The following is a 25,768-nucleotide window of genomic DNA, read 5'->3' on the forward strand; positions in this document are numbered from 1 at the left end:
TTGAGTGCACTGACAGAATAGGCCACTGCCCCCTGCAGTTTGCTGACGTCGTGGCGGTCTTGTGATCGGGTCCGATGATTGGATTTTAGATACGGCTTATTCAGGGGGGGGATTTGTATTAACGGATGCCGGTTTCAGGGGCGCAAACTGCGATGTGACTCCGATGCTCCGTCCTCTGTACCATAACGCAATCATCATTAACTTGGATCCTCAATCTGAACCCTCATTGCCGTCTCTTTCATTTTTTCCCAGCCAGATCTGATAACCGCAAAGACCAAGATCCCCGATAAGCCCAGGGCTTACTCATAGCATTGTTACTCAGGCGTTGCCTCCTTAGGCCACAGAGGGCTTAGTGCTGGCTGACTCATCCCTGGTTTTGCCGCCTTGCAAATCGTTTTACCGAACGAGCGGCCAAATCCGGGCTTTGACGAGACATCATCAGATTCAGCCTCAGCGCTCGAATCAAGCCCCCTCCTCCATCTTCTTCCTCATCCAGCATTATTCCAGCACCCCGAATCCGGCGACACAATGTTGCCTTTGTCGGTGCGGCGTGCGGTGGCCTCTGCTCCTCAAGGGGCTCTCGCCGCGTCGGCCCCAAAGATCACAGCCTCGAGCTTCATTCTCAACCGTCCCCAACGGCGATTCTCCTCGTCAAAACCCTCGAGATCCGACGAGCCCAACGGAATTGCGGCTCGCCAGTCTGTACCAGCCTCAACATCGTCTCGCGGAGAGGGCAAGGGCAGCAGGAAACGAAAGCCCAAAGAATCGACTGATCGAGATGCGGCCTTCAAAAAGCTACCTAGCGTTCCCAGCACTCACCACATGTCTCAAGAAGGTAGGTGCCGAGTGCGCCCATTTTAGAGACCTCACTCTGTACTAACTTGACTTTCAGCCCTGAGCCTGTCCAGCTTCTTCTCGCTCCACCGTCCTATTTCCGTCACACAGACCATGCCCAGGAGTGTTACGGACGAGCATTTTGCAACCATTTTTGCCCCTCGAACAAGATCGAACAAGATACGGGACACTGTATCCACGCTCTCCGATACCATCGATCAGCTGGAAGGTCCCATGGCTCAGGTGACAATAGGAGGCCAAGACCAGGGAGCTAGCGACGGTATGCAGAGAGTTGACGTGAAGAACCCTGATGGCACTGAGTCAAGCATCTACCTGCAAGTCGACACCATGTCTGGAGAATTCTTGCCTTTCCGCCCACCCCCGCTACCCGAAGCGCAGCAAAACGCCGCAGTTGATGGATTTGCTGCTGAAGCTGAGGCTTTGGAGGATTCTCACCACCGGGTGTACAAGGCCATGTTCACCATTGAGGAGTCAACCGAGCCGGACGGCCAGATCAGGATCATTGCCCACAGCCCGCGAATTATCCAGGATGGCCAGCCCCGGAGCTTCTTGGAGCGCCTAGCTCTCCGTCAACTGCGATTTGATCAGACTCGTGGCAACCGTGACCTCTATGCTATTAGCGTTAAGCGGCAACGAAAGCTCAAGATGAAGAAGAAGAAGTACAAGAAGCTGATGAAGAAGACAAGGAACCTGCGCCGTAAGCTGGATCGTACTTAACGGGTTGTGTTTGGGTTTGTGGTATAGACTTTCATCATTTGAGGTTATTTTTTTTTTCCCCGTTTTATATTGCGTTGGGATTTGGTAGGTTCTTGGGTTGGTGTCTGGTCTGGCGGTTGATTATTTTTTTTGGTCAGCCATAAGTTACGCATCGCGATCCCGAGACTTTTCCTCTTCCATAGACTCGAGATGATAACAGTTTGTCATATGCCGTGGTGCATGACTGGGGGGACACGACTGTTTCCCGTTAGATCGATGTATGTAAATTAGTATGAATAAGATGAACATGTAGCAACAGTGCTTGATCGATAGGACTTTGCGACTCATCTATATGAGTGCTTGATTTGCAGAGTTGCTCTTATCTTGGCCTATAACTGTGAGAATCTTCAATTACAAATACAAAATACATATGCATATGCATCTTAAAAAAAGAAAACAGATGGATTATTTGCTATGAGGCCCCGCACGCCAGTCGAGTCTGCGAGAGTCTTGTAAACCATCATATATCGGGCTATTTCACAGTGGCAGGTCAAGCCTTTGTGAATTTTTTTTTAAATGTCCAAAGACTGCCAATGGCTTCTACTAACGCGCCAGAGTACAAATTATTCATTAAGCAGCGTTTATAGATGTTTTATCTAGAATCAAGCCTCTGCTTCATGTACACGGTCTATTTCAAGTATACATTCTTGACCGGCGCAGCGCCTCGGTGAGAAGTTCGGCCAGGTTCCACACCAGCGCAGCTAATCGCGCCCACCGCCCGGCAGAATTCAGCTCCACCGCCAAATTTTTGGAATTTTTTGGCCGGGACTAGACTTTTGTATGAGAGAGGTCCCGCAATAAACTGTCTGGAGCAAGCAATTCTTGCGCAATCCTTTACCACAGACCATTGGCTGTGACAAAGTATTTGCAAGATGCAGCGCAAGCAGGTGTAAGTTTTTGGCTAGTGATTCGCCGTCTACAGGCCTTTCATCTTGTCGCGACATAGCTGACCAGTCTGATAGAGACGAGCGCATCGGTGCGCTCATTCGAAATGGACTCCAGGAGAAGAAGCGAAGCTTTTTCGTTGTGGTCGGCGACCAGGCCAAGGATGTGATTGTCCGACTTCACTATATCATGTCCATGGTAGATATCAAGCAGAACAAATCTGTCTTGTGGGCATACAAGAAGAAGCTGCTGGGATTCACGAGGTAAATACACTGGCGTTGACAGACTGCTTGGCTTGGCTGGTGTTCTAATTAGATGAATGCATATAGTCACCGGAAGAAGCGAGAAGACAAAATCAAGAAAGAGATTAGACGCGGTATCCGAGAAGCCAACTCTGAGGACCCATTCGAGCTCTTCGTTTCCCTGCACAACATTCGCTATACCTACTACAAAGAGACGGACAAAATCTTGGGTAACACCTATGGCATGTGCATTCTGCAAGATTTCGAGGCCATTACGCCGAATATTCTGGCCCGGACGATCGAAACCGTTGAAGGTGGTGGCTTGGTGATCATGCTGCTCAAGGGAATGAGCAGTTTGCGACAGCTGTACAACTTGTCTATGGATGCCCACTCAAAGTACCGAACGGAGGCTCATGACGACGTTGTGGCACGATTCAACGAGCGCTTCTTACTGTCTCTGGGAGGCTGCGACTCCTGCTTGGTTATCGATGACGAGCTCAATGTTCTCCCCATCTCAGGCGGCAAGAACGTGAGAGCTCTCCCACCTCCAGAAGCAGACCAGGTCAAGACTCCGCAGATGCTAGAGTTGGAATCTATAAAAGACGAGCACCGCGAGGAGCAACCAGTCGGGTCTCTCATCAGCCTGGCAAAGACGGTTGATCAGGCAAAGGCTCTATTGACCTTTACCGATGCCATCGCCGAGAAGACGCTGCGAAGCACAGTCACTTTGACAGCCGCTAGAGGTCGAGGAAAATCCGCTGCCATGGGAGTCGCCGTGGCTGCTGCTGTGGCCTATGGATACAGCAATATCTTCATCACATCTCCCTCTCCAGAGAACTTGAAAACCCTGTTTGAATTCGTCTTCAAGGGCTTTGACGCTCTCGGATATGCTGATCATGCGGACTACTCTATTATTCAAAGTACGAACCCGGATTTCAACAAGGCGATTGTTCGTGTAAATATCCACCGACAACACAGGCAGACAATTCAGTACATCCGCCCTCAGGATGCCCACGTGCTTGGACAAGCCGAATTGGTTGTTATTGATGAAGCTGCTGCCATTCCTTTGCCTCTAGTTAAGAAGCTGATGGGACCTTACTTGGTCTTCATGGCGTCCACCATCAACGGATACGAGGGTACTGGTCGCTCGCTTTCGCTGAAACTCATTAAGCAGCTGCGAGAACAATCTCGACAGGCCGCAACAGACGATGACACTCAGGTTGCCGACCGATCCACCGGGCGTGTCTCAAAAACAGAGGAATTCCAGGCCAGCCGGAAACTACGTGAAATCACCCTTGCAGAGCCCATCAGATATACCCAGGGCGATTCCGTTGAAAAGTGGCTAAACAAGCTTCTCTGTCTCGACGCAACTCTGCCTAAATCAAAGGCGAACGTCAACGGCTGCCCTGACCCGTCACAATGCGAGCTCCTCAACGTCAACCGCGATACCCTGTTTTCATTCCACCCCATTCCTGAGGCCTTCCTGCAACAGATGGTGGCGCTTTACGTCGCTAGTCATTATAAGAATTCTCCGGATGATCTCCAGCTTATGAGTGATGCGCCAGCGCACCAGCTGTTCGTCCTCACTGCTCCCACATCCGAAAGCACCGGCAGACTACCGGAACCCCTGTGTGTTATTCAGGTTGCCTTGGAAGGAAAGATTTCTCGACAAAGCGTGATCAACAGCTTGAGCCGAGGAGAGAGACCACATGGTGATTTGATTCCCTGGCTTGTCAGCCAGCAATTCCAAGATGAGGAGTTTGCCTCTCTCTCTGGAGCCCGAATTGTTCGCATTGCGACCAACCCAGAGTATATGTCTATGGGATACGGAAAGCGAGCAATGGAGCTTCTCGTCGACTACTATGAAGGCCGATTTGCCAACCTCTCTGAGGATGAGGACCAAGCCATGGACGACAAGCCTACTCGGGCGACTGATGCTGAGCTGGCTAAGGAATCCCTCTTGAAGGAGAAAATCAGCGTCAGAGATGATAAGCATATGGCTCCTCTCTTTGCAAAACTGTGGGAGAAGAAGCCAGAGCGACTTGACTACATTGGTGTCAGCTATGGCATGACCAAGGAGCTACACAAATTCTGGAAACGCTCCTCTTTCTCACCCGTATACCTCCGACAGACTGCTAATGATCTGACTGGTGAGCACACTTGCGTCATGCTCAGACCTCTTGAAAACACTGGCGATAAGACATGGCTGGGTGCATTCTCAAGAGATTTCCAGAAGAGATTCCTGTCCTTGTTATCTTACCAATTCCGAAACTTCTCTGCCATCACTGCGCTTAGCATTGATGAATCGGCGAATAACGGTGCACAGCTCGATAGCATACCCCTTTCTTCTCTAACAAAGGATGAGCTGGACAGGCTCATGTCGCCCTTTGATTTAAAGCGACTGGAATCTTATGCAAACAACATGCTTGATTATCACGTCATCTTGGATCTTATGCCTACTATTGCGAACCTGTATTTCACTGGCAAGCTCAAGAATGGTGTCAACCTGTCGGGAGTGCAGCGATCTATCCTTCTCGCCATCGGATTACAGCGCAAGGATGTCGATGAGATTGCCCAAGAGCTCAACACTCCTTCTGCACAGCTTCTCGCCATGTTCATCAAGATTCTTCGCAAGTTCACGACGCATCTCGGAACGCTGGTTACTGCGGCCGCTGAAGCCGAGCTCCCTAGAGCCGAAAACATTGGTGTCAGCCGAGAGAATGCCAGTGGCGTCCATGACGATGAGAATGTGGATGAGCGATTCGTTCCCCTTGATCTGGCGCTAGACGATGAATTAGAGGAGGGTGGCGACGAGGCCCTGAGGGCTCTCAGGCAGAAGCAGAAGGAGATGATTGATTCTTTGCCTCTGGATCAGTGAGTAATATCTTGAATTCTTTTCCCTTAATCTCATTAATATCTCCATTACTAATGTGGCATTTCAGATATGAAATCGAGGGCGATGCGCCGGCCTGGGAAGACGCAGAAAAACAAGTCAAGAGCGCCGCAAAGGACGGTAAATCCAACGTTGTAGTCAGCGTCAAGTCCGCCAAGCAGAAGAGAAAGGCGGCAGGGGCCACGACAGCAGCCGAAGTATATGAAGAGGAGTTTGGCGAGAAGTCTCGGAAGAAGAGCAAAAAGGGGAAGAAGGGTAAATAAATAAAACAGAGAGAGAAGCATGTACTAACTACCTACATAAAAGGGTTGTAAAAAGAGAACATCCTAGAGATTAGGTTGGGCGTGGCGTTTTTTTGGACTAGAACTGATAATATTTCAGACACAATATAATAAAATCTTGTTCGTTGGACGACTGATGACTTTTTCTTAATGGTAGCATCTTTAGAGCAACTGGATAAAGTGATGGTACAAACCGGCGGAGTTGTATAACTGAAACACTATTACAAGATTATTTATCAGTTCTTTTCCTCGTGGAGCCTCGTATGACTGCTTATGTTTTGTTCAATGCCTCGCCTTGTATGTGCTTACAGCATACATACCTAGGTAGTCATATATATCCATGTATATAAGCCAACAACGTTCCAAGAGTACGTATCCAAAGTTGTCCGATACGCAATACCACTACCAACAAATCCATATCTGGAAATATTTTTCAAGAAGAATATGCCATACAGTATCACATGGCAAGAATTCCGGCCGAGGGTGTAGACAAAGTAAAAACCCCACGATGTCGCCAAAAAGGGTATTCTGACAAGTATACATATGTGGGGAAGACCGGATGGATGACAGCCGCATGCATTTACTCACCGTACTGTATGTACTGCATACATACATGCCGGTTATTTTAGTAGCATGTCACCTATTTCTCTGTATTGCAACTGGACCGCCCTGGCTAATTCTAGGTTAGTAGGTTGTTGATATCACTATGGTGTATACGATGTATATGCATGCAGTCGACTGTAGGGGCCTTTGACACGTAGGCGCACTGTCTGACATACGTCCGCCTGAGAAGGCAATGGAAAGCGAGCGAAAGAAAAGCCGAGCTGCGCATTGGGGAAAACAGGATTTTGATCTTGTGGACAAAGTAGCCGCATGCATCAGAAACGGGCACTGCAAAGTAAAAGTACTTGTCACTACTACACATGTATGTGGTATGCAGGTATTTCTTCATCGCAGCATCAACCATATATGCAGTCCTGCCCTCTAGCGTCTCTCACCGGTTCTCGTTTAGGCACGAATACCTCAAGGCGAACCGTATACGACTAGTGGCATCCGTGATGGTAGGCAACTTGCATGCACGCCTGTGCCATCTGTCTTGGGACCGGTCTTTCGGGAGGATACTAAACTAGAGACGAAAAGCAACGGGGAGGGAGTAGGAGTAGTAAAGATGATTGGGCTGGTGTTAGCCATGTAGCTACTGGAGATGGCACAGACGGCATAATACACAACACATGTAGCCATTTGGCCGTCGACTAATGTCTGCTGCTAGCTGAGCTGGCATGCCCGGCGAAGTCAGATGCACTGGACCGCCGACTGGAGTGCATGTATGGGGTACAGGTACAGTCGTTAGTTCTCCGCAGCCGTGAGGCGACATCCGATTCCTCGGTTCTCAGCGTTGCTGGTGGGATCCCGCAGAATCCGGATAGTAGATACGTACCTAGATTGATGCTGCTTCTGAACAAGTTGAGGTTGTCAGCATCCGAAGCCTGCATGCTGGAGCCGCATAGGGTAGCAGCAGTCTTGGTCGCTCGGCGCATGATGCGAGACGAAAAGAGACGAGCACGGGGCCTGTTGCAGGTTAAGCATAAGTTGCATAGACGGCCCTCGATCGAGCATAACTTGGACGCAGTGCGTGGCACAGCCTCTGATGTCCTGTTCCCCTCATTCTCACGAGCTTTTTTCTCAAAAGGAACAAGACAGCTAAAGTATTCGAGTACCTGTTCCGACGGATAACGATGGGGGTCACGTTGGGGGTTCTGTTGGTGGTACGTAGCGCTTAAGCCAGCAGGCAATAGCTCTCCCACTTCGCGATAGCGGCTTAACACTCAGCCTCTAACTCTCCAATACCCAGCAGTTACTCCGCAATCCTTCGCTGCCTCTTTGAAGCCGGCGACGGGCTGCTCTGCTTCTGCTTCTATTAGTTGTTCCCTCTTCATCCTCTTCATCTACACGGGGGTCAGGGCGACGGCACGGGGTCACAATCTGCCAATTTACATGGTGCAAGCCATAATTCAGCCCTTTGCCCTGCGTGGGTTCTCCCGCCTGCCCCCCATTCGCGATGGATCTCGTCGACACGGAAAAAGAAAAGGAACCGTCCAGACCATGTTCCTTCGACGCTTAAGAGAATGGGGTAATTCTCGAACAGATATATATGGCAGAAGCCACGGCGCGCGGGGAAGCGATGGAAGTCTTGCAATAAACTGCTTCAACAGTCACCTTTGTGTGTTTAGGAAACGAGTAAACGGCTGTTTTTTTGCTCTGAATCCGCCATGTCGTGTAAGCATGATGCCTCTCGTATCCTACCGAGTTTTGAAATTTGAAATTCCAAACAAGCTAACAGGCATCTGTTTTAGCCAAGCATTTCGCCAACGAGCCTCTCGCTCTCGTCAATGCGGCTTTGCGCTCGGCCACCTACACCAACCCCTCCATCGCCTTTGATGCCGCGCAGAAAACCGTCTTCCTTCGCGATGCGGCCTCGCAGCCCACCGTTGCACTCATCTCCGGGGGAGGCTCTGGCCACGAGCCATCATTTGCTGGCTTTGTCGGCAAGGGCTTCCTCACAGCGGCTGTTGCTGGCTCCGTCTTCGCCTCTCCTTCTGCTGAGCAGGTCTTCCACGCCATTCGCCGCGTGGGCGCAGAGCAGCCACAGCGGGGTATTTTGGTGCTCATCATGAACTATACCGGCGACATGCTGCACTTTGGCATGGCGGTGGAAAAGGCTCGCGCCGAGGGCATCAAGACCGAGCTCCTGGTTGTTGGAGACGACGTTGGCGTTGGCAGGAAGCGTGGAGGCCGGATTGGTAGGAGAGGTTTAGCCGGAACGGTTCTCGTGCAGAAGATTGCATCCGCTGCTGCCGCTCAGGGGTAAGACTTGATTTCTATTCCATACGGCATTCGTCAATGTTTTTTCTAACGCGCTCCTTTTGGTCTTGGCAACAGCCAGTCTCTTGAACAAGTCGCTCAGATCGCCACTCTAGCCTCTGACAACCTGGCCACAGTTGGCGCCTCCCTAGCTCATGTCCACGTACCGGGTCGAGAAATCACTCCCGATGAGCTTGGCGATGAAATCGAGATTGGCATGGGTATTCACAACGAAGAGGGTTTTGGCCGCGTCAAGACGACCCTGAAAGGCCTCGTTGAGACCATGCTCAAGCAACTCCTTGATCAATCCGACAGCAATCGCGCCTACATCAATGTCAAGTCTGGGGAGGAGGTGGTTGTCATGGTCAACAATCTTGGTGGCATCAGCCCCCCTCGAGCTCGGCGCCATCACCACCGAAGTCATTGACCAGCTCGATGCTTCTTACAAGATCAAGCCGTCAAGACTGCTTAGCGGCACATACATGACCAGCTTGAACGGTTTGGGATTTAGTGTCACCGTTCTCAAAGTAGCGGATAATGCGATTTTGCCTTTAATTGATGCCCCTGCCGATGCCGCTGGCTGGTCACCAGCTGTCCGTCCCGAAAACTGGGCTCGCGGCATTGATACCACAAAGTCAGAGATCAAGCAGGAACCCCCTTCTCAGGATGACTCAACCCCTAGTAACCTCGATTGTAAGTCTGGAGTCCCCCCCCCTACTTCTACGCCAAAGCAGCATAATTGACTTGGAATAGTGGACGCTGCATTCACCATCACAAAGCTCAAGACAGCTCTCAACAGCCTCATCGTTGCTGAACCTCAAATCACAAAATTTGATACTATTGTCGGTGACGGCGACTGTGGACTCTGCCTCAAGACGGGCGCCGAAGCTGTTTTGAAGCATCTGGAAAGCGTCTCTATATCAGGAGAGCTTGACGTCGTACATTTCGTTCGAAACATTGCACAGGTCATAGAGTCAAGTATGGACGGCACTTCTGGCGCACTCTATGCCATTTTCGTCAACGCCCTGTCTTCGGGCCTTCAAGACCAGTCCTCCAGCCAAAAGACTACTGTCACTCCAAAGATCTGGGCAGCCGCCCTCCAGGCTGCACTCAAGAGCTTGGCCAAATATACCCCGGCTCAGCCGGGTGATCGTACCGTGGTGGATGCTCTTGTGCCGTTTGTCAATACACTGACCGAGACGTTGGATGTTCAAAAAGCCGTCGACGCTGCGAGAAAAGGTTCAGACTCAACAAAGGGCATGGAGGCTAGCCTGGGGCGGTCTGTCTATGTCAACGCTGAGGGCTGGAACGAATGCCCTGACCCTGGTGCACATGGCCTTGTCAAGCTGCTGGAGGGTTTCTTGGAAATCTTGAATTGAGAGGGGCCATCGTTCCACGTTATAAAGAGATGGGAAGGCTGTGTTGCGGAAAATGTATCTAGTCGCGCCTGCGTTGTATATTATATGATGAACTCAAGACGAAAAGTATCGCTACCAAGTTGACTTGTAAATGACGAAGAGTGCAATGATTGATTCCATGTTGGCTGGCTACATGATATAAGTATCTAGGAAAATCGTTCAAATGATGGTACATTCTCTCTGAGTCAGATCCTTATATCTTCTCACGTCAAGATTATCACTTTTAGTGTTTCTTCATGATAATATAGGTATATACATTCATATCTTCAGCGATATAGATATACATAGGTTCAGGCTGAGATCTATAAAGTAAACTATCTAGATAGCCCAGCCACCTGCAAAGTGTAATCATTATATGCCAAAATTATTCATTACTATGCAAACAAGATCTAGGGTAGTCCGATGATAGCTATCTTGAAATTCATCTGTACGTGTCTGACCTTGTCATCAAGATTCTGTACATCTTACATCTACCTTGTATCCCCTTCTGTCCAGATTGCAAGTGATGCAAGCATATACATCTACATCTTCCTACATATAGGTGTTCGCCCATCATTTCAGCGCAGGCTGCTTTGTCTTTCGTATATCCTCAACTCTGCCCCCCCCCCCCAGCTCACTTCCCATCATATCCGTGTCCATCAACTCAAGACTGTACCGCATCTTCCTCCACCAGACCAGCGGCCAGAACAGACCTTCTAGTCTAGCAGGCAATAGTCAAGAAAAGCGCAGGCCGGTAAACATGGATCTGAGTTCCGTCCCCGCTAAAGAGCCTCCACAGTCATGCTCGCCTTGCTGGCTTGGTTGCTTGGCTTCTTGTCAGACTCGATTTCCCCCACGCCCCACAAGTCCATTCGAACGTCGTTCCCCATCTTTATTATCCGTCTGCCTATGATATTAGTGGAGATGTCGGCGACTAGGCCAGGGTCCCGAGCTTCTTCTCAGTCTCAATCAGCTCGGCAAACTCCACCATTTGCGCCTCCAAGCCTTTGCCCTCCAGAAACGCGCAGGGCGGTCGTGGTCCGCCGCCATAGCTGTAGTATCTGTTGAGCGCGGCCTTGACAGACACAAAGCCGCCCTTGATGGCGGCCCAGTCGCCGCGGGCAACAGTCCCTTGCAGCAGCGTCGCCTCTTCGGTCTTGCCTTCTCTCCACAGCCGCATAACCTCAGCACACGCCTTTGGAGCCACATTGGCCAATCCAGCAATGACACCGTGCCCGCCAACAGCCAGGGTCTGGATGGCAAAGTCGGCGCTACCGCCAAAGGTCCTGAATCCTGTACCACGTGTTCCAGCAACAACACGAGCCAGCTTGCCCGTGTTGCCGCATGTCAGCTTGACACCGACAATGTTTGTATGCTCCGCCAATGCCAAGATGGTATCTGAACTTAGGTCCAGTCCACTGCATGCTCCGGGGAAGTTGTATATAAGCAAGGGGATTGGGCTAGCTTCGGCTACCGCCCTGAAGTGCTTCATTATGAGCTCCGTTGACAGCAAGCTGCCGTAATAGGCTGGTGGGAGGACGAGAGCGTGTGTGCCCCCAGATTCTGCGGCCTCACGGCATAGCTGTATCGTCTCTCGCGTAGATTGGCTGCCACATCCAACAATGAGGGGCATGTCACTTTTGCCCGCAGCGTCGAGGGTTGATCGAGTAATACGATTTATAAGCTGTCGTTCGGCGTGATCGAGATGGACAGCCTCGCCATTGGAACCGTGTGTCACGATACCCGTAACTCCAGCGTCAACTAATCGCTTTGCATGCGCCGCTGTCGTCGCTTCATCAATATTGTCTTCAGAGGTGAAAAATGCCACGGTAGGAACGTATAGGCCGGGTGTCAACGGGGTGATTGAATTATGAGTTGAGCCATTATGGTTGGAGAAACCATTGGGCTCAGTAGAGGCTGTCATTGCCGCGAGGATCAAGGTAAATGGAAAAAGAAATTCAAAGAAGACAAGACTAAAAGTGGATTAATGATAGACGCTAATATGGATTTCGAGTGGTAAGAATCGATATGCGACGGAGATGCTCCGGAATCTGGATGACACTGGCTCTTGTAGAAGTAGCATCAGCGCATTTATATCAAGAAACCTTGGAAGCTAGATGGGGGGCTTCCATCACCAACACAGCCGCAAAATGGGGGCAGTGCTCGGTATACATCACTCGGCAAGCATGTATCAGGCACAGCTGGAGCAGCATCAGCATCAGCACACCACTGGCCGGCATTCCGCATTGTAATTCGCTGAACAGTGTGGCTGCTTCTCTGCTCAGATTTAACCATAAACCCCCACGGCAGACCTTGGAGCTTGGCGAACAACGGTCCACATCCCCCCCACGGAGGAGACTCTGAGGCCGTCGCCAAAGTACGAGGAACAAAGTACCTACTCGTCCGTCATCACGCTCGGTTTCGACGTGCATAAAAGCAGACATAAAAACGCCCTCTCCGCGCCATGGCTGCAGTAGAAAGGCGTCGCTACCTACCCCACACAGTCACCTTCTTCCACGGGACCACCGCAGCAGCAGCCATCGGGCCAGTTGCGCAGGTGTGTGCTGCTCCACGGGGCTTTAGCTGGGAGGCGTGGATCCCATGCGATCGGTCGGATCCCTTAGGTTGACAGTAGACCGGGGTTGCGGGAGGGGACGGAAGCTTGGGGAGGTGGGCTAAGCTGGGAGGGAGGTGGTGATCGTCCAGGGAGAGAAAACAGCAATTGCAGGTACTTGTACCAGTAGTCATTCAGTAGTCATCCAGTAGTGGTAGATGAGGAGGACTGGATGCGGGGGGAATCACGCCTCGACTCCGAATCGGCAGCAGCTGGGCTTGCTTGTCCGTATTTAGGCGTCCTGAGCTGGAGGCCTGCTGTGCGACTCGATGCCAACCCAGATCCGGCCTGACGCGCGAATAGCAGGTTCTTGTACAGACGGGCCGTAGTCATTGTGGCAGAGTGCTGAAGAAGCGGTGATGTGACGTTCCCGCCATGCCATGCCATGCCATGCCATGCCGTATGCACAAGGGCGCCCGTTAAAGGCTCGCGCTGCTCCTTCTAAGACGAGCGAGGGTCCACCGCGAAATCCTGGAGATGGTCGGCTAGACGTCGCAAAGTACGGGGTAATGGATTTCGAGGGCTTTTTTTTTTTTCTTGTCTTGGGTTGCCTCCAGCGAATGGAGCTGCCCTTGCCTTTGGCCCCCCCCCTCCTCTCTTTTTTTGATTTTCTCTCCTTCTATCCAGATCGCCAGCAGCTGGCTGCTCGGCCCTCGGCCCCCAACAGCGCTTTGCCGGCTCTGTTGTTCGCCTGATGGTCGCTGCGAGAAATCGGCGGCGGGTGTGGTCCTTGGTCCTTGCTCGGATGGAGCCGTATCGTCGGCGTCGGTACGTCTGTTTTCGTTACTCTAGACTTACCTAATCCCTCGTCGGCAGTCCAGCCAGCAAGAGCAAGGGGGGCGTATCCCGTGCTATCGGAGGCTGCTCCATGGCTCGTTGGCCTCTGAGAGCCCAAAAGTCAAATTGGATCCAAAATAATACCATACCCCCTCCCCCACGCGTGTAAAAGCTGCGCGAGTGCAGGGCACAGCTAGCCAACAAAACCAATAGAGCGGCAAAATGGTACTTGTACATGACTGCCGTGCTCCGTCCTCTTTTTCTTGAATAGGTTAAAAACACGGCCATGCCCCATGCTCAAAGGCGCCTCTCTCTGCTCCCTTTCTGTCCCGTCAGCATCTGTGGTGTCTTGTCTTCTCTCGGGTTTGGGGCCGTCGTCCTGCCACATGTGTGACGGGAGCGCCATGCGCCACGAGCCCTGCTGAGCCGGTGTATCTCGCTTGTCCCTCTATCGAGACGTGGTAGAAAATGAGCATCAACGATCCGGCCACAGGTGACGAAGGGCCAGGATCATCATCATCAACAACAATGGCGATAGAGGCTCCTGATATCCAGGTCCAAGCCCGCGACCCTGCATTGAAATTACCGCCGCTTGTCCTCGACAACCCAATGCCAGCAATGCCAAACCCTGCAGCCGTCATAGCTGGTCGTTCCATGCACCAGATCCAGCTAGAGATGGAATATGACGCTGAAGAGAGCGACAACGATGCCGATCAGGGCCCCTCAATACAAGGGTGGCCTGGAGGCTTGGAGCGGCACGCCAGCGACCACCCAAGCGAAACGGAAGATCTGGCCATGAGAGAAATGCATGCCCTATGCGTCTTTGACGACGTGTCGGTGCCGCCATCCGTACGGCCCTGGTCGTATCTTATCGAGGCTCTGAGCCCACTTCCCACTGTGCGCAGATGGGGGAGATGGCGATGGCGAGGAGAGCCTGCATTTGGCGAAGTTCGAGTGGCCGAGGCAATCATGATGTACGAGAGGGGGGTTGAGCAACGCACCAGCAATCGGCGCTGTGGCCGCTGCCGAGCGGGACAGGGCATCTCTCCTCAATGCGTGGTGGCCCCTGAAGGAATGGGCCAGGCGCCTGGCGTGACGGGACCATGTAGCAACTGTCTCTATGACGGAGTCGAGCACGGCTGCAACGTGTCTGGGAGAATGACGCCAGTGTCAGGGAGCAGAGATCGGGGCGGCGAGAGCATGAGAGACCCAGACAAGGTTGTGGATCACATGGCTGTGCTCGAGCTGATTGCCCAGCTCAAGAGGCCCTCTGGAACGCGACGAGACCACAGTCTTCCGGAGCGAGCACGGCGGATCGAGGCTGCGGCCTTGCAGATTGCCCAAGCGGCACGGGATTGGCGGGAGAAGATGGGCGTCCAAAGCTGAGCGAGGCTTGAGTGGCAGGTAATGAGGAGGAAATATGGCACTGTTTGGCCTAATAATTGGCCATGTCGGCCGAGATCAGCTTCTGTGTTGGCGTTGTGTTGGTATGTGAATAGGGACAGGAATAGGCATAGGCATAGGCACAGGCAATAGGCAATAGGCATTGGTACACATATATACGAATGGTAATGAGTGAACGAACAAACGAACGAATAATACCTACCTTATAGGTCGAATCACTGGTTTCATGGGAGGGGGACTGTCCCGTCCCCGTGCATCGTCTTGGATATCCCCTCTTCGAATCTTGGCCTTCGGTTGGCTCGTCAATATGCAGCCAAGCAGCACCCCGGAAAAGGCCCTGGCTAGCACGACGCATTATATTCCGTATTGCATCGACCAAGTCACAAGCCTGCGCGGCTGTTTCCCTTTCAAAAATGAGCCGAACCTCACATCTTGTGAGCGGTCGTAGGAGGAGGCAACGATGCCGAAGCAATGCGTCTCTAGAGGCATTGGGCAAAAGAAAGAAGAAATGCGAGTTCGTCTGGTCTGATGGCTAAAGGCAGGTGCGTGCAGCCTGGTTGCCAGGGTTTCGGGCTGGCCGCATGCATGTATCATCATATGCTCTGTGCTGGGAGAGTTGCTGTCAGAGAAAGCGAAGAAGCAAGAAAAAAGAATGCTGCTTACTCGTGTTATATAATCATGAAAGAAATAGATTAAAAGAAGAAGAAGAAGGAAAGAAAAGGAAAAAAACAAGGAAAGAAAAAAAAAGAAAAGAAAAAAAGTGACCAAAACAAAGAATATGAGAGGAAAGGAGGAGTACAAGGGACCAGTCAAGCCTCGACCTGCGGCGTGAACGTGCGGCTGCAGGCCCTGGTTCCATATCTAAACTCCCCGGTTTCCTTCAATCCTCCATCTACCGGGGTCTCATTGCGGGAGTGGCGCCCTACATGTTTGATTTCCTATTTGGACATTCTGTGCTCAGCCCAACCACACACTCCGGACTCGTCCACCACGCAGCCTTTGCTAGCCGGGCCATGCTTGTTCTGCCAGAGCCTGATCAAGGCCCGGCCGTCACAGCGGCCGTTTGCCTTGACTGGCTGCTCCACGACGGCATCGGTGCCAGAATTGGAAAGACAAGTTCCAGCTACGCCCATCTGCCTCGGCACATGCTTACTGCTCGCAATTTGCTACTTCCTGTATCAGACGCAGACTCTCACATCCCTCGGTCAGATTTATGAGCGTTGGCTGACGCAAGGCGACCGCACGAGGTACCGAAGCCCATGTCTGTGTGATTTGCAAGGATGGACGGACGATCAGCCAGCCAGCTAGGGAGGGAGCACCGTACATCCGAGCCTGAGCAAAAGGATGGCTCTGCATAGCAATGCGGGGACGAGGCTTCAGTCGGCATAACCAGGCTCGACTGTTTCTACCTGTGCCGCCTGCGAGGAAGCAATTTGGCCTGATGCCCTTTCGTCAGAGCTGACATATGGGTTCCCAGCTCCGCAGCTACTATAAATACGTATCAGTGACGGATAGTGCTGCATGTTAGTCGGCTTGGAATTAGTACTATATCGCTCTCGAGTAGGTAGTATCAATGGGGGTCACGTTTGTAGGTGGCTGGGCGCGGAAGATGAGGCTAGGACCCAGTTCTGCGCACAAATATGTCCATTTCGACGCACAATCCATGAAAATTGAGAATTATAATCTTACTTTCCGCACTTCCCGTATCGCTGTGGCATTGTGGCAACCTGGTGGTGGGAAAAAGGAGAAAAGAGGCAGGGGGATAGATAACAAACATGGCTAGGTATTCCAAGTTTCGCTCTTCAGCTTACTTGTTATAGAATGATCCCAGAGCTGATAAATCAGACATGTCCTTCCTCACACGACGCCTTGATTTGGATTTTCGGGATTGGGATGGGGAGTCCGGACACTGAAACAAAAAAGACATCCAGTGGTTTTTCGATAGGCGCCGCTATTTGACAGCTAGTGGAGCCCGATCCGATGATACCTTGCGCCCATCTTCGAAACGCGGCCTAGTCTTTTCCATGTTTAGTATATCGCTGCGTTTAATGCTCTCGATGCGGGAGCATTAGTCGTTTGGCTGCGGCACCAGCCGAGAGCCATCGCGCCAACCTTTTTTCATGCACGCATCTGATCTCCACACTGCTTACAAATGAATCGACATCATATTGGGTGTATGTGCTGCTGAATGGCTTCTCTGTCTGTGTGCTGCATCCGATCCGGTGTTCTTATCTACAGGGAGTTCGTCCATGTGTTCTAGCGTGATCCTCCATTCAATGCCGAGATCGTACCAAGATCGGGCTAAAATTGGGACTGCGCCTGTGCTTTGCATAGCCAGAGTGTTCTAGACACAAACTGAGCCATGAAGCGCCCAACAATAGCTGAAGCTTGTGAAGTTTGTAGATGAATGCTGAACATTAAAACAAGGGAGGCTGTAAGAGTAGAGAAACAAGCCCCCTTTGTATTAGGCTTTCCACCATTAATTCGTATATAAAGTAGCCCCGTATACCCGTATGTTTCTATGGATACGACTTGAAGTTTGAGCATTGTTTACTAGACGATTTTTGAGAAGCTCGAATAGGTGCTTGATCTTTAGAAGAGACATACACTAGACAAGTCAATGACTGATAGGCTGCAACTTCACAACGCTGCCACTGCATTGAATCGTAGACACAAACCAGCCGAACTTCCTTTTTTTTCTGTAACTTTCTCTATCCTTGAGTCCAAGAACTTTCATATGCAGTCATTGATAGTGATTGACTGCCAGGTGCATCGAGGCAGGCAAGTTCGTCCCATCCACCCGTGCAATATTTAATAGCTGCTTCTGCCGCTTGTCGTTGACCAAAGTTCTCGCATAAAATTCCAGAAGTGAAGAAAATGTGACTTGTACTATCGATTGTCTGTCTACTACCATCTACAGCGCCTTGACATCTGCCAATAGCCACCGGAGCCCTTCCATCAGGCCATGACAGCCCCTGGGCTGATTATTTTTTTCCAGCACAGAGCACTGCCAGACGTGCTATTTTACCCAGTAACTGATCACTAAGAATTCACCTTGCAGTTTGATCTGCCACGATGCCAAGAGTTGAGTTTCAAGCTTCTATTGCAGCACTTGCCAGAATTCCTCCTCTTCTCCCCTCCACACCTTGTCCGCTATACAGCGTTGTTCCCTCATTCAAAGACATCCTATATCAAAAAAAGAGAAAAGAACTACTGCGACTAAAGATATTTGTTATTTTGCTCACAGGAAAACAAAATGTGCCTGCAATACATTATCAGATGCAGATACTGCGGTTACTGGGAACACTACTCCTGGGATCGCTGTCGCGATAACAGGATTCTCCTGGAGAAGGGATGCGCTGTGGGCCAGCCATCGCAACATCCTTCTGAATGCGAAATGTTCCCCGAAGAGAACCGACAGCGGCTCAGACGCCAGATGACGCCCTACGAGTGCCCTGTTGAAGATTGTAAGAGCACGGCGATTGCTAAGAAACTCTTTGAAGAGCGCGCCAAAGTTGAAGCCGAGAAAGCGGCTGCACTAGCCAAGGCTCGCGCCGAGTGGGAAGCAAAGGACAAGGCCAGAAAGGCAGAGTTTGCAGCCAAATACTTTAGGAAGCTGCCTGTGGTGAGATTCAGCGAGAGACGCCAGTCCTTCTTGAATCTTCCTGCTTCAGACCCTACACAGAACGGCGTAAGTTTACCTAGAATCACCCATGATGAAATAGAAGAAACGTGATAGCTAACGCTGAATCTATATAAAAAGAATGATGCTTCGCCCAGAGCCGATCGCGTACACTGGCGTGATGAATATATTACTACAGAGGATTCAAGTGGCAATAGTGTTGCTGCATCCATGGACAGCCAAGTTTTTGAGGACAGCGAGGACGATGACTTTATTTCCGATTCGGAAGAAGAAGAAGAGATTACGCCCTTTAACAGATACAACGGAGCGATTGATATCAAGGGCAGTGTTGAAGGAGGCAGACGCAGAGGCAAAGCCTTTGAGTTTCACGACGATGGAATGCCCATTCGCACGGTGACGCCGTAGAACTCGGCCAGCTACTCGAGAATGATGTCGAGATGTGGGCTTTGGCACGCCAGGGAGATTCAATGGGAGATTCAACGGGGCCGACTTGATGCCTGACGATGGGCTCGAAATTATGTGTAATATATGACACGGGGGGAATGATGATGCATAGTATGGGTGGTGATACTGCTAGAAATTGATACCAATGGACATGTTCGAGCTATAATCTGTATTTCCATTTGCCAATTTGTGATTCTATAGGATCCGGTGTGCACAATATCTACGGTAATTGTGCGAAAAAAAGGCCATGGCGAGCCTGATTATTTATGACTGTTATGTTTTTTGCTACTGTCACTGTTACCAACGTACAAATGCATGAGGCCATTGCTGATTGTACTTTCGCGACTCTTGCTAACATCCGCCACCGTATTGAGTTGAATTTAAAGAAAAAAAAAAATTCAAAAATCTCATCAACATCATTATTGATGTTATAGAGGCATACATAGCAGTCAGTGAAAGTTGCACAGAAAGCGCTGCAACAGTGTAGACCATTGGGATGAACCTGGCTGTACATCACCGTCATCTTGTACATGACATCACCAAAGAGACGACAACGAAACGGTGAGCAGCCACTGATTGGCAGATGCTTCTGTGCATCATGTTGGAAAAACCACATGCGACTCTGGGACTTGGCATGGCATTGATGTGCAGCAAGCTGGTCAGTTTGTTTATCCCCTTCTCGTTACAAAGTGGCGTTCGCTTACTGCCCCCCCTAAACTAATGCAGGTGCTCGTACAGACGCAATTCTACGTTACTCCCGTGTCGTGCATCTCCATTGCTGCCTTGGATAAGTAATTTCGGCATTTCGAGGTACAAAAGGGAACTTGAGGATTGATATCCTGCACCTGATAATATTCCCACACCGCATGTTGCAAGAGAGCAACAAGGCTTGAAAACATCCCCATCTCCCTTTTCCCTGCCCCACTGAACAAGCCAACGCTAAGCGGCTGCAGGTCCAGCGGCATTTTTGTCTTCTGCTTGCGGACCATCAAATTAGAGCGCCGAGAAAAAGCCTCGCTGTTCCCGTTTGGGCAATTAGGCTTGGACCGGTGCCTGCGGGATGCGCCTGTAGCTACATGTAACCTTATGAGCTTAGCGAAGAGACTCCATAGCAAGATACGGAGTAGCTGTCTCTAGCAGTGGTCGAGGAGAGAGGCCTTGGCGGGCACGAAACTTTGCATGCCTCCCTCTCCTTTTTTTCTCGTACCCTCCATCCAACGTTATCTTATCTTCCTCCTCCTCCTCTCCAGCTCTCCCCTTCGTTTCATTCTTTACTCTTCCTTTTCCCATGCTATACGCGTAACGATCAACTCTATTCCACAGCTCACCCCACGCCATCTTTGGACGCGTCCTAGTATCAATCAGTCGGCCAGACCATTGGAATTCTAGGAGATACAAAACCTCAATTGGCAAGCCACGATGCATGCCATTGCGGTTCTTGGAGCTGCCGTGGCCGCTCTCTGCAGCCCGGCCGCGGCCATGCCCACCGCTGCTCCGTATCCCGAACTCGAGGCCCTCGAGGCTCTCCACCGTCGCGCCCATCTCCAGCCTCGAGCCGATCCAACCGCTGCTTGGGTCACCGTCGGCGACGAGGGCACGCCCGTCAAGACCATCACGCCGAAAGCCACCACCATCAGCGGAACCCCCCACGCTGGTCGACGTTGCGCCTCACGATATCACGGCCTCGGTGTACACCTTTACGAGCTGGGGAGTCATTACAACCAGCACTGGCCAGCCGCCTAACCCGACCGCTACATCCAAGAACAATGACGGAGTCTTTTCGCGGTGCTACAACAAGGACGGCAAGGACGCCCCCTTCTGCACACCCTACACAAACAGCTCGCTTCTGACAGGCAGCACCTATTATAGTATGTGACTCCGGAGCTCACATTCGAGTCTGCCACGCACAATTGCTAATTGTATCATTCTAGTTACTTGGGATCCCGACTACTACAACAAGACCAACTTCAAGACCAACATGACTTATGAAATCACCGTTCGTCTGGACTACCTCAACAGGACAAGCAATGAATGGGTTAAGCTTGAGAGCTTCGACGACAACAAGGTGCCAGCCTCGTGGGGGTTCTGGCCGCTTAAAGTCAAAAAGGATTACCTCATGGGCGAGAAGACCAACAACATCACCATCACCCTTCTGAGCGCTCCCCGGGGCAGCAACGACAAGAACAGCTCCATTGCCCTCCCAGTGCTTTTCGAAAAGCCCGCTTTACCCCAGAACTCAAAGACCGAGCTTCCCACGGGTCACACGCTCTCCATCGCTCTGCCTCTCGCTTTTGGCTGCTTCGTCTTCATCGTCGTCGGCCTCTTTATGTGGAACCGCAAGAGCCGCCGCATCGAGCTCGGCAACATCATGGGCCGCTCTCGCCGAGGCTACAACGGCCGCAAGGCTCGCCGAAACATTTTCCACTCGAGGAAGGATAGCGTCCCGCTGCACAACGCGGATGACCACTTGAGAGACGGAGATTATCACGATGCGCCCATCGCTGGTCGACGCGATAGCGAGGCTCTGGGCAGCCTGGCCGGCACTCCTATCAATGAGACGTTTGAACAGCAGGGCACCACTGGCGGTCACAAAAATGCTTTCCGGGACGAGATGGCTCGACAGAATCAAGAGAGACGTGGAGGATACTAAAATCAAAGAAAAATGATGGATGAATGGAAAAGAGGAAAATTAACCATCATGATCCAGGTGATTGTGAGAAGTGTAATTGATACATGAATCTACGAGGAATAATGTTCTATAATAACCACTCTACAGAGTATGCGAGTTGAATTTTGTCACGAAACTAATGCAATTTTGAAGAGAGGATGTTGGAGTTGAACGAGTACGAATTGATCAATTGAGCAAAAATTGATTGTTTGCCATGCACTGATGTTCTTATGAGCTGTGTCCCAACGCCCACTCTTGTTTCTTCGTGGAATATACAATAGAAAGATAAAATCATACGTCAAAGACATGAAAAGAGGGGAGAGTCATGATTCTCCCATCAAAGTCCAACGCCCAGCTCCGACCCTCAGTTCTATTTCCATTCCACAGAAAAACTCCGCCAGTACGGCTTCCTTTGTTTCTTTGCTAATCCCGTGCGGGGAAACAAAAACCCAGATATGCCACCCTGATTTACTCCTGGTATCAACAGAAAAACCCCCATTCATCCATGCATTACATCGTCACTTATTGTTCCCTTCCAACGGTACTCCTCCTTTTGTCCAGGAATAAAAACAGGCTTTCAAAAACGTCCCAAATGCAAAAAAAAAAGAAAAAAAAAGGAAGAAAAAAAAAAAGGGTAATTCATGGCGGCCATCAGACATGTGCATGTACAGAGAGTTTAGGGTCTTGATCGAGCCTGGGGTGTTTAAATACAATCTCGTCTGCAATGGTATGTTCGATTGGTCGCTTTAGCGCAGGACTTGACGATTGTACCTCGGCGTGAGGCAACTCTTCTGCCTTTGGCTGCTGCTGCTGCTGCTGTTCCAAAGTTCTTGATGCCTCGTCCCCGCCGACCTCCTTATAGCCGGCGCACAGATCGAGCCTCTCCTCCCCTTCTCGCAGCGGCCTCATGAATTCCGCCGGTATAGCAGTCATGAGCTGGCAGCTCGGCTGGCACGGCTGATACGTATCCGCCGTCCAGTCCGAGTCTGCGTAATTCTTGGCCTCGGCCAAGGTGTACCCCGTGCTGAAGCCTTCGTGGTAGGCATCTGGTAGGATGACAATGGTTTCGCCGGGTCGCTGGTCGACGATCCGATGCGGGATGCCCATTTTCTGGAGCTTCTCCGGGAAGAAGAACTCGGCGCGGTGTCGCATAAACTGCGAACACTTGCCCTTTCGATTTAGTGCTTCTTCGGCAACGTCGACGGCTGTGGCGGGGACCACGATCCAAATCTTGCGACCTTTGTAAAGATGGTTCAACGAGGAAAGGCGGAAGTCTTCGGCGTGGAGCTGGAAAGTAGCACCAAAGTGCTGAGCTGATTCGTACACATACGGCGTGTGGATTCCGGGAATAATGGCCTTTGTCTTGTCCAGTTTGTCGCCGGCCAGTGGGTGGATGGGGCTTCTCTCCGGCACGCCAGCTTCTCGTCTCTGTTTGGCTGTCCACGCGGGGACGTCGACTCGGTAACGCACGTTGCGCATCTGCCTGTCCTTGCTCTTGTTGAAAAGCGTCTTTAGCTTCTTGAACTTGTCGTCAACGCTCCCGGACAGCTCGCCCTCTGGCTCTGAAGATGAAAAGGCGCCTTCGCTCGGTACTGTGCTGACCTGCCAGAATGTCCTGTGGTTGATCTGTCTTATTCGATAGGCATTGGCCGTCACATGCTGCGGGTCCTTGTCCGGAAGCGGCTCTTGAAGCTCTTCTGGAAGTATTATCTTGAAGCAGCCGTCGACCTCGGCATGGAGGTTCCGAGCAAAAGCCAGGAGAGCAGGAAAGTCCTCCCACTGTTCGGCTGTTGGTCTGAGATGTAAGATCCTATGGCCTGGTGGTCCATCGTAGGTATATGCAATACCGTGAGTATCTGGCTCGCTCAAGGGCGAGCTGGCTCGACTGCTCCCTGTAATGGAGCAGCTATAGTTTTCTGAAGAGCTGCCAAACCTAACTAGCTCAAGGTCTTCCTCGGGTAGCCCTCCTATTTCTGACACAGGATGGAGAGAGCCAGAGACCTTTGAATCGTCGTCTTGCGACTGTGGTTCCGCAGCCTGATCTGGCTCTTCTATGGCAACTGGTTCTGACGTGGACATTTCGATGGGGGTTAGGGTTACAGCTTTCAAAGGCTCGCAAGCAATCTCGAGATCTGTTGTCGTCGTGGCGTTGTTGTTGCTGCTAAGCGATGCAGGAAGCCGTCCTTGTAAGTCCTGCCGTCCTTGCTGAGCGGCAGGCTCCGTATTTGAGCTCTGCTCGCTTGCCAGGCCCTCTCCTGCGACGGCCTCAATGGGCCCAGAGCCCCCCTCAAGAGGCGCACATGACAGGGACGAAAGCAACAGCTGAGGGGCGTCCATATCCGCAGGGCTCTCCTCCAGGCGGCCTTGCGCGCCAAGGGGCACGTCGGTGGTGTCGCGGGCCGTATCGCTGGCCTCGTAGCGAGGCTTGGCCTCCATCGAACAGCGTCTAGAATTGCGCAATGTACCCACCGGGTCAACCCCCGAAGGCCGCTGCAAGTGTATAGGAAAATAGGAACAAAATAGTACCAGCAGACTGCAGATGCAGGCAGGGTTCCTCGGACTCTCCGTGGGCCTGGTGGGTGGTAACGCAGAGAGAGCCTGTAATAGTAGGTACAGGTATGAATTTGAAAGGGCCGCCTAGAGAGTAGGTAGGTAGCGCTGGGGCTTGGCCGCTTTGTTGATGCTGTTGGCCGTCCTTGTCGTCCAAGGCTTCCTTTTCTTTCTTTAACAAAAAAATATAAAAGGAAAAATAATTCACGAGTTAAAAGGAGATGCCCGTCTTTGGTCCAAATGCAGGGCTGAAACGAGGCGGCCGTCAAAGGCGAAGCTATGCGACCCAGCAGAAAAAGCGGCAGGGCTGCTGCGTGCAACAAACAACAGCGGCAAGGAAAAATAAGTAGAAACGAGACCGGCAATCGGACGAGGCGTCAAGCCCTATGGCTTCAAGGACCGAGCGAGAGAAAAAAAAAACCGGAGAGCAGAAAGCTGAAGCCTGGCTTGTTTTTGTTTTTGTTTTTTTTTAAAAAAAAAAGAAGCAAAAGAGCCCTCCAAGGAAATAACCATTGATCGAAACAAAAAGAACAAAAGGACAGGCCAGAAACGTTCGACGAGACCTGAATCGCAAAATTTTCGGCCTCTCCGTTGCGTTGGAGCTAGTTTCGGGTACCTGCTACCAGGCCGGCCTCGAAAAGACGGGCGTGCATGCGGGCTAAAGGAGAAGTATAGGAGTACATGGGAAAGACAAGTTGGAGAGGGAGGAAGAGGGAAAGGCAAAAAAAGTCGAGGTACATGCAATGTTGTAGCAGTGAAGAGGGAGGGAAAGGTGGTGGTGGCAACAGCAGCCTTTGGGGGGCGTTTTCGTTTTCCTTTGGTTGCGGTGCTAGAGGACACTGGCTTGTTCAGCTGGTAGATTTTTCTTTCTTTCGCTCAAACGAAAAATCAATATTATTTTCATTGTATTCCATCTTCTTTCTTGTCCTGTCTTGCGTAAAGAAAGTGTGCAAAAGCCTCCGAGTTCGTCCTGCACGCTGCCTGGAAACCAACTGAGTCGTGCGTATAATGCGGCCTCTCCCCAATCTGGACAAAAGGGGGCCAGGGAATCGTCCATCGTGCGTTGACATACGTCACACAAAGATCCAAAGCGAGCGAGATCATGCGCATTTGCATCACTAGTCGCGCGCGCAAGAGGCGCATATCTGGCTGACTGGAGACAAAAACGCCTGGAGCCGAATCCGGAAACTCGCTCGAGCCACTGGGGGGGCACCCAATAGGCCTAGCGGTGCAGGTTTACTGCATGTTGGTTGAGCAGCCCAGGATGCCTGTACTTTAGCGGTTTAGTAGAGTGCTTAGTAGAGAACATTGTGGTGAGCACATGCAGTCAGGCAGTGTCTTCGTCGCGCCTCAGTGCACCTTGATTTGTGTCTTTTGCTGCCCTCTTGGCTCTTGGCGGGCGCAGATCGCATCGACCCAATGCTGGCTGCGTTCATCACTCCAGCCGCGGGAGCAGGGATCAGTTGCCCTTCCGGGATATGCGATCGCTCTCGTCTT

At 51.3% G+C, this 25,768-nt stretch overlaps 10 protein-coding genes across 10 annotated transcripts; 7 read left to right on the forward strand and 3 right to left on the reverse strand.

Annotated features, from left to right (window-relative positions):
- Positions 1–192: 192 nt before the first annotated feature.
- On the forward strand, positions 193–1,885 carry TrAtP1_006425 (mitochondrial 37S ribosomal protein mS38). Its single transcript, XM_014083023.2, has 2 exons — positions 193–835; positions 893–1,885. Exons 1-2 carry the CDS (start codon positions 529–531, stop codon positions 1,570–1,572), a joined length of 987 nt encoding a protein of 328 aa, XP_013938498.2. The 5' UTR covers positions 193–528; the 3' UTR covers positions 1,573–1,885.
- Positions 1,886–2,302: 417 nt separating this feature from the next.
- TrAtP1_006426 (uncharacterized protein) lies at positions 2,303–6,041 on the forward strand. The gene is made up of 4 exons (XM_014083024.2): positions 2,303–2,500; positions 2,574–2,759; positions 2,826–5,612; positions 5,681–6,041. Exons 1-4 carry the CDS (start codon positions 2,484–2,486, stop codon positions 5,892–5,894), a joined length of 3,204 nt encoding a protein of 1,067 aa, XP_013938499.2. The 5' UTR covers positions 2,303–2,483; the 3' UTR covers positions 5,895–6,041.
- Positions 6,042–8,182: 2,141 nt separating this feature from the next.
- Positions 8,183–9,201, forward strand: TrAtP1_006427 (uncharacterized protein; the record flags this gene model as incomplete). Its single annotated transcript, XM_014083025.2, has 3 exons — positions 8,183–8,189; positions 8,267–8,777; positions 8,853–9,201. 3 exons carry the CDS (start codon positions 8,183–8,185, stop codon positions 9,199–9,201), a joined length of 867 nt encoding a protein of 288 aa, XP_013938500.2.
- A 55-nt stretch (positions 9,202–9,256) lies between these two features.
- On the forward strand, positions 9,257–10,153 carry TrAtP1_006428 (uncharacterized protein; the record flags this gene model as incomplete). The annotated part of the gene is made up of 2 exons (XM_066113120.1): positions 9,257–9,467; positions 9,528–10,153. The coding sequence occupies 2 exons, from the start codon at positions 9,257–9,259 to the stop codon at positions 10,151–10,153; spliced, it is 837 nt and encodes a 278-aa protein (XP_065969206.1).
- Positions 10,154–11,105: 952 nt separating this feature from the next.
- TrAtP1_006429 (uncharacterized protein) lies at positions 11,106–12,095 on the reverse strand (the record flags this gene model as incomplete). The annotated part of the gene is made up of 1 exon (XM_014083026.2): positions 11,106–12,095. One exon carries the CDS (start codon positions 12,093–12,095, stop codon positions 11,106–11,108), a length of 990 nt encoding a protein of 329 aa, XP_013938501.2.
- Positions 12,096–14,030: 1,935 nt separating this feature from the next.
- Positions 14,031–14,948, forward strand: TrAtP1_006430 (uncharacterized protein; the record flags this gene model as incomplete). The annotated part of the gene is made up of 1 exon (XM_014083027.2): positions 14,031–14,948. The coding sequence occupies one exon, from the start codon at positions 14,031–14,033 to the stop codon at positions 14,946–14,948; it is 918 nt and encodes a 305-aa protein (XP_013938502.1).
- A 611-nt stretch (positions 14,949–15,559) lies between these two features.
- On the reverse strand, positions 15,560–16,099 carry TrAtP1_006431 (uncharacterized protein; the record flags this gene model as incomplete). Its single annotated transcript, XM_066113121.1, has 2 exons — positions 15,560–15,573; positions 15,934–16,099. The coding sequence occupies 2 exons, from the start codon at positions 16,097–16,099 to the stop codon at positions 15,560–15,562; spliced, it is 180 nt and encodes a 59-aa protein (XP_065969207.1).
- A 2,123-nt stretch (positions 16,100–18,222) lies between these two features.
- On the forward strand, positions 18,223–19,014 carry TrAtP1_006432 (uncharacterized protein; the record flags this gene model as incomplete). Its single annotated transcript, XM_066113122.1, has 2 exons — positions 18,223–18,657; positions 18,730–19,014. 2 exons carry the CDS (start codon positions 18,223–18,225, stop codon positions 19,012–19,014), a joined length of 720 nt encoding a protein of 239 aa, XP_065969208.1.
- Positions 19,015–20,159: 1,145 nt separating this feature from the next.
- On the forward strand, positions 20,160–21,940 carry TrAtP1_006433 (uncharacterized protein). The gene is made up of 2 exons (XM_014083031.2): positions 20,160–20,921; positions 20,985–21,940. Exons 1-2 carry the CDS (start codon positions 20,477–20,479, stop codon positions 21,701–21,703), a joined length of 1,164 nt encoding a protein of 387 aa, XP_013938506.2. The 5' UTR covers positions 20,160–20,476; the 3' UTR covers positions 21,704–21,940.
- Positions 21,941–22,372: 432 nt separating this feature from the next.
- Positions 22,373–24,157, reverse strand: TrAtP1_006434 (uncharacterized protein; the record flags this gene model as incomplete). The annotated part of the gene is made up of 1 exon (XM_014082550.2): positions 22,373–24,157. One exon carries the CDS (start codon positions 24,155–24,157, stop codon positions 22,373–22,375), a length of 1,785 nt encoding a protein of 594 aa, XP_013938025.2.
- Between the last annotated feature and the right edge of the window lie 1,611 nt (positions 24,158–25,768).

Source organism: Trichoderma atroviride, chromosome 3, assembly GCF_020647795.1.
Source record: "Trichoderma atroviride chromosome 3, complete sequence".
In the NCBI taxonomy this organism is placed as follows: domain Eukaryota; kingdom Fungi; phylum Ascomycota; class Sordariomycetes; order Hypocreales; family Hypocreaceae; genus Trichoderma; species Trichoderma atroviride.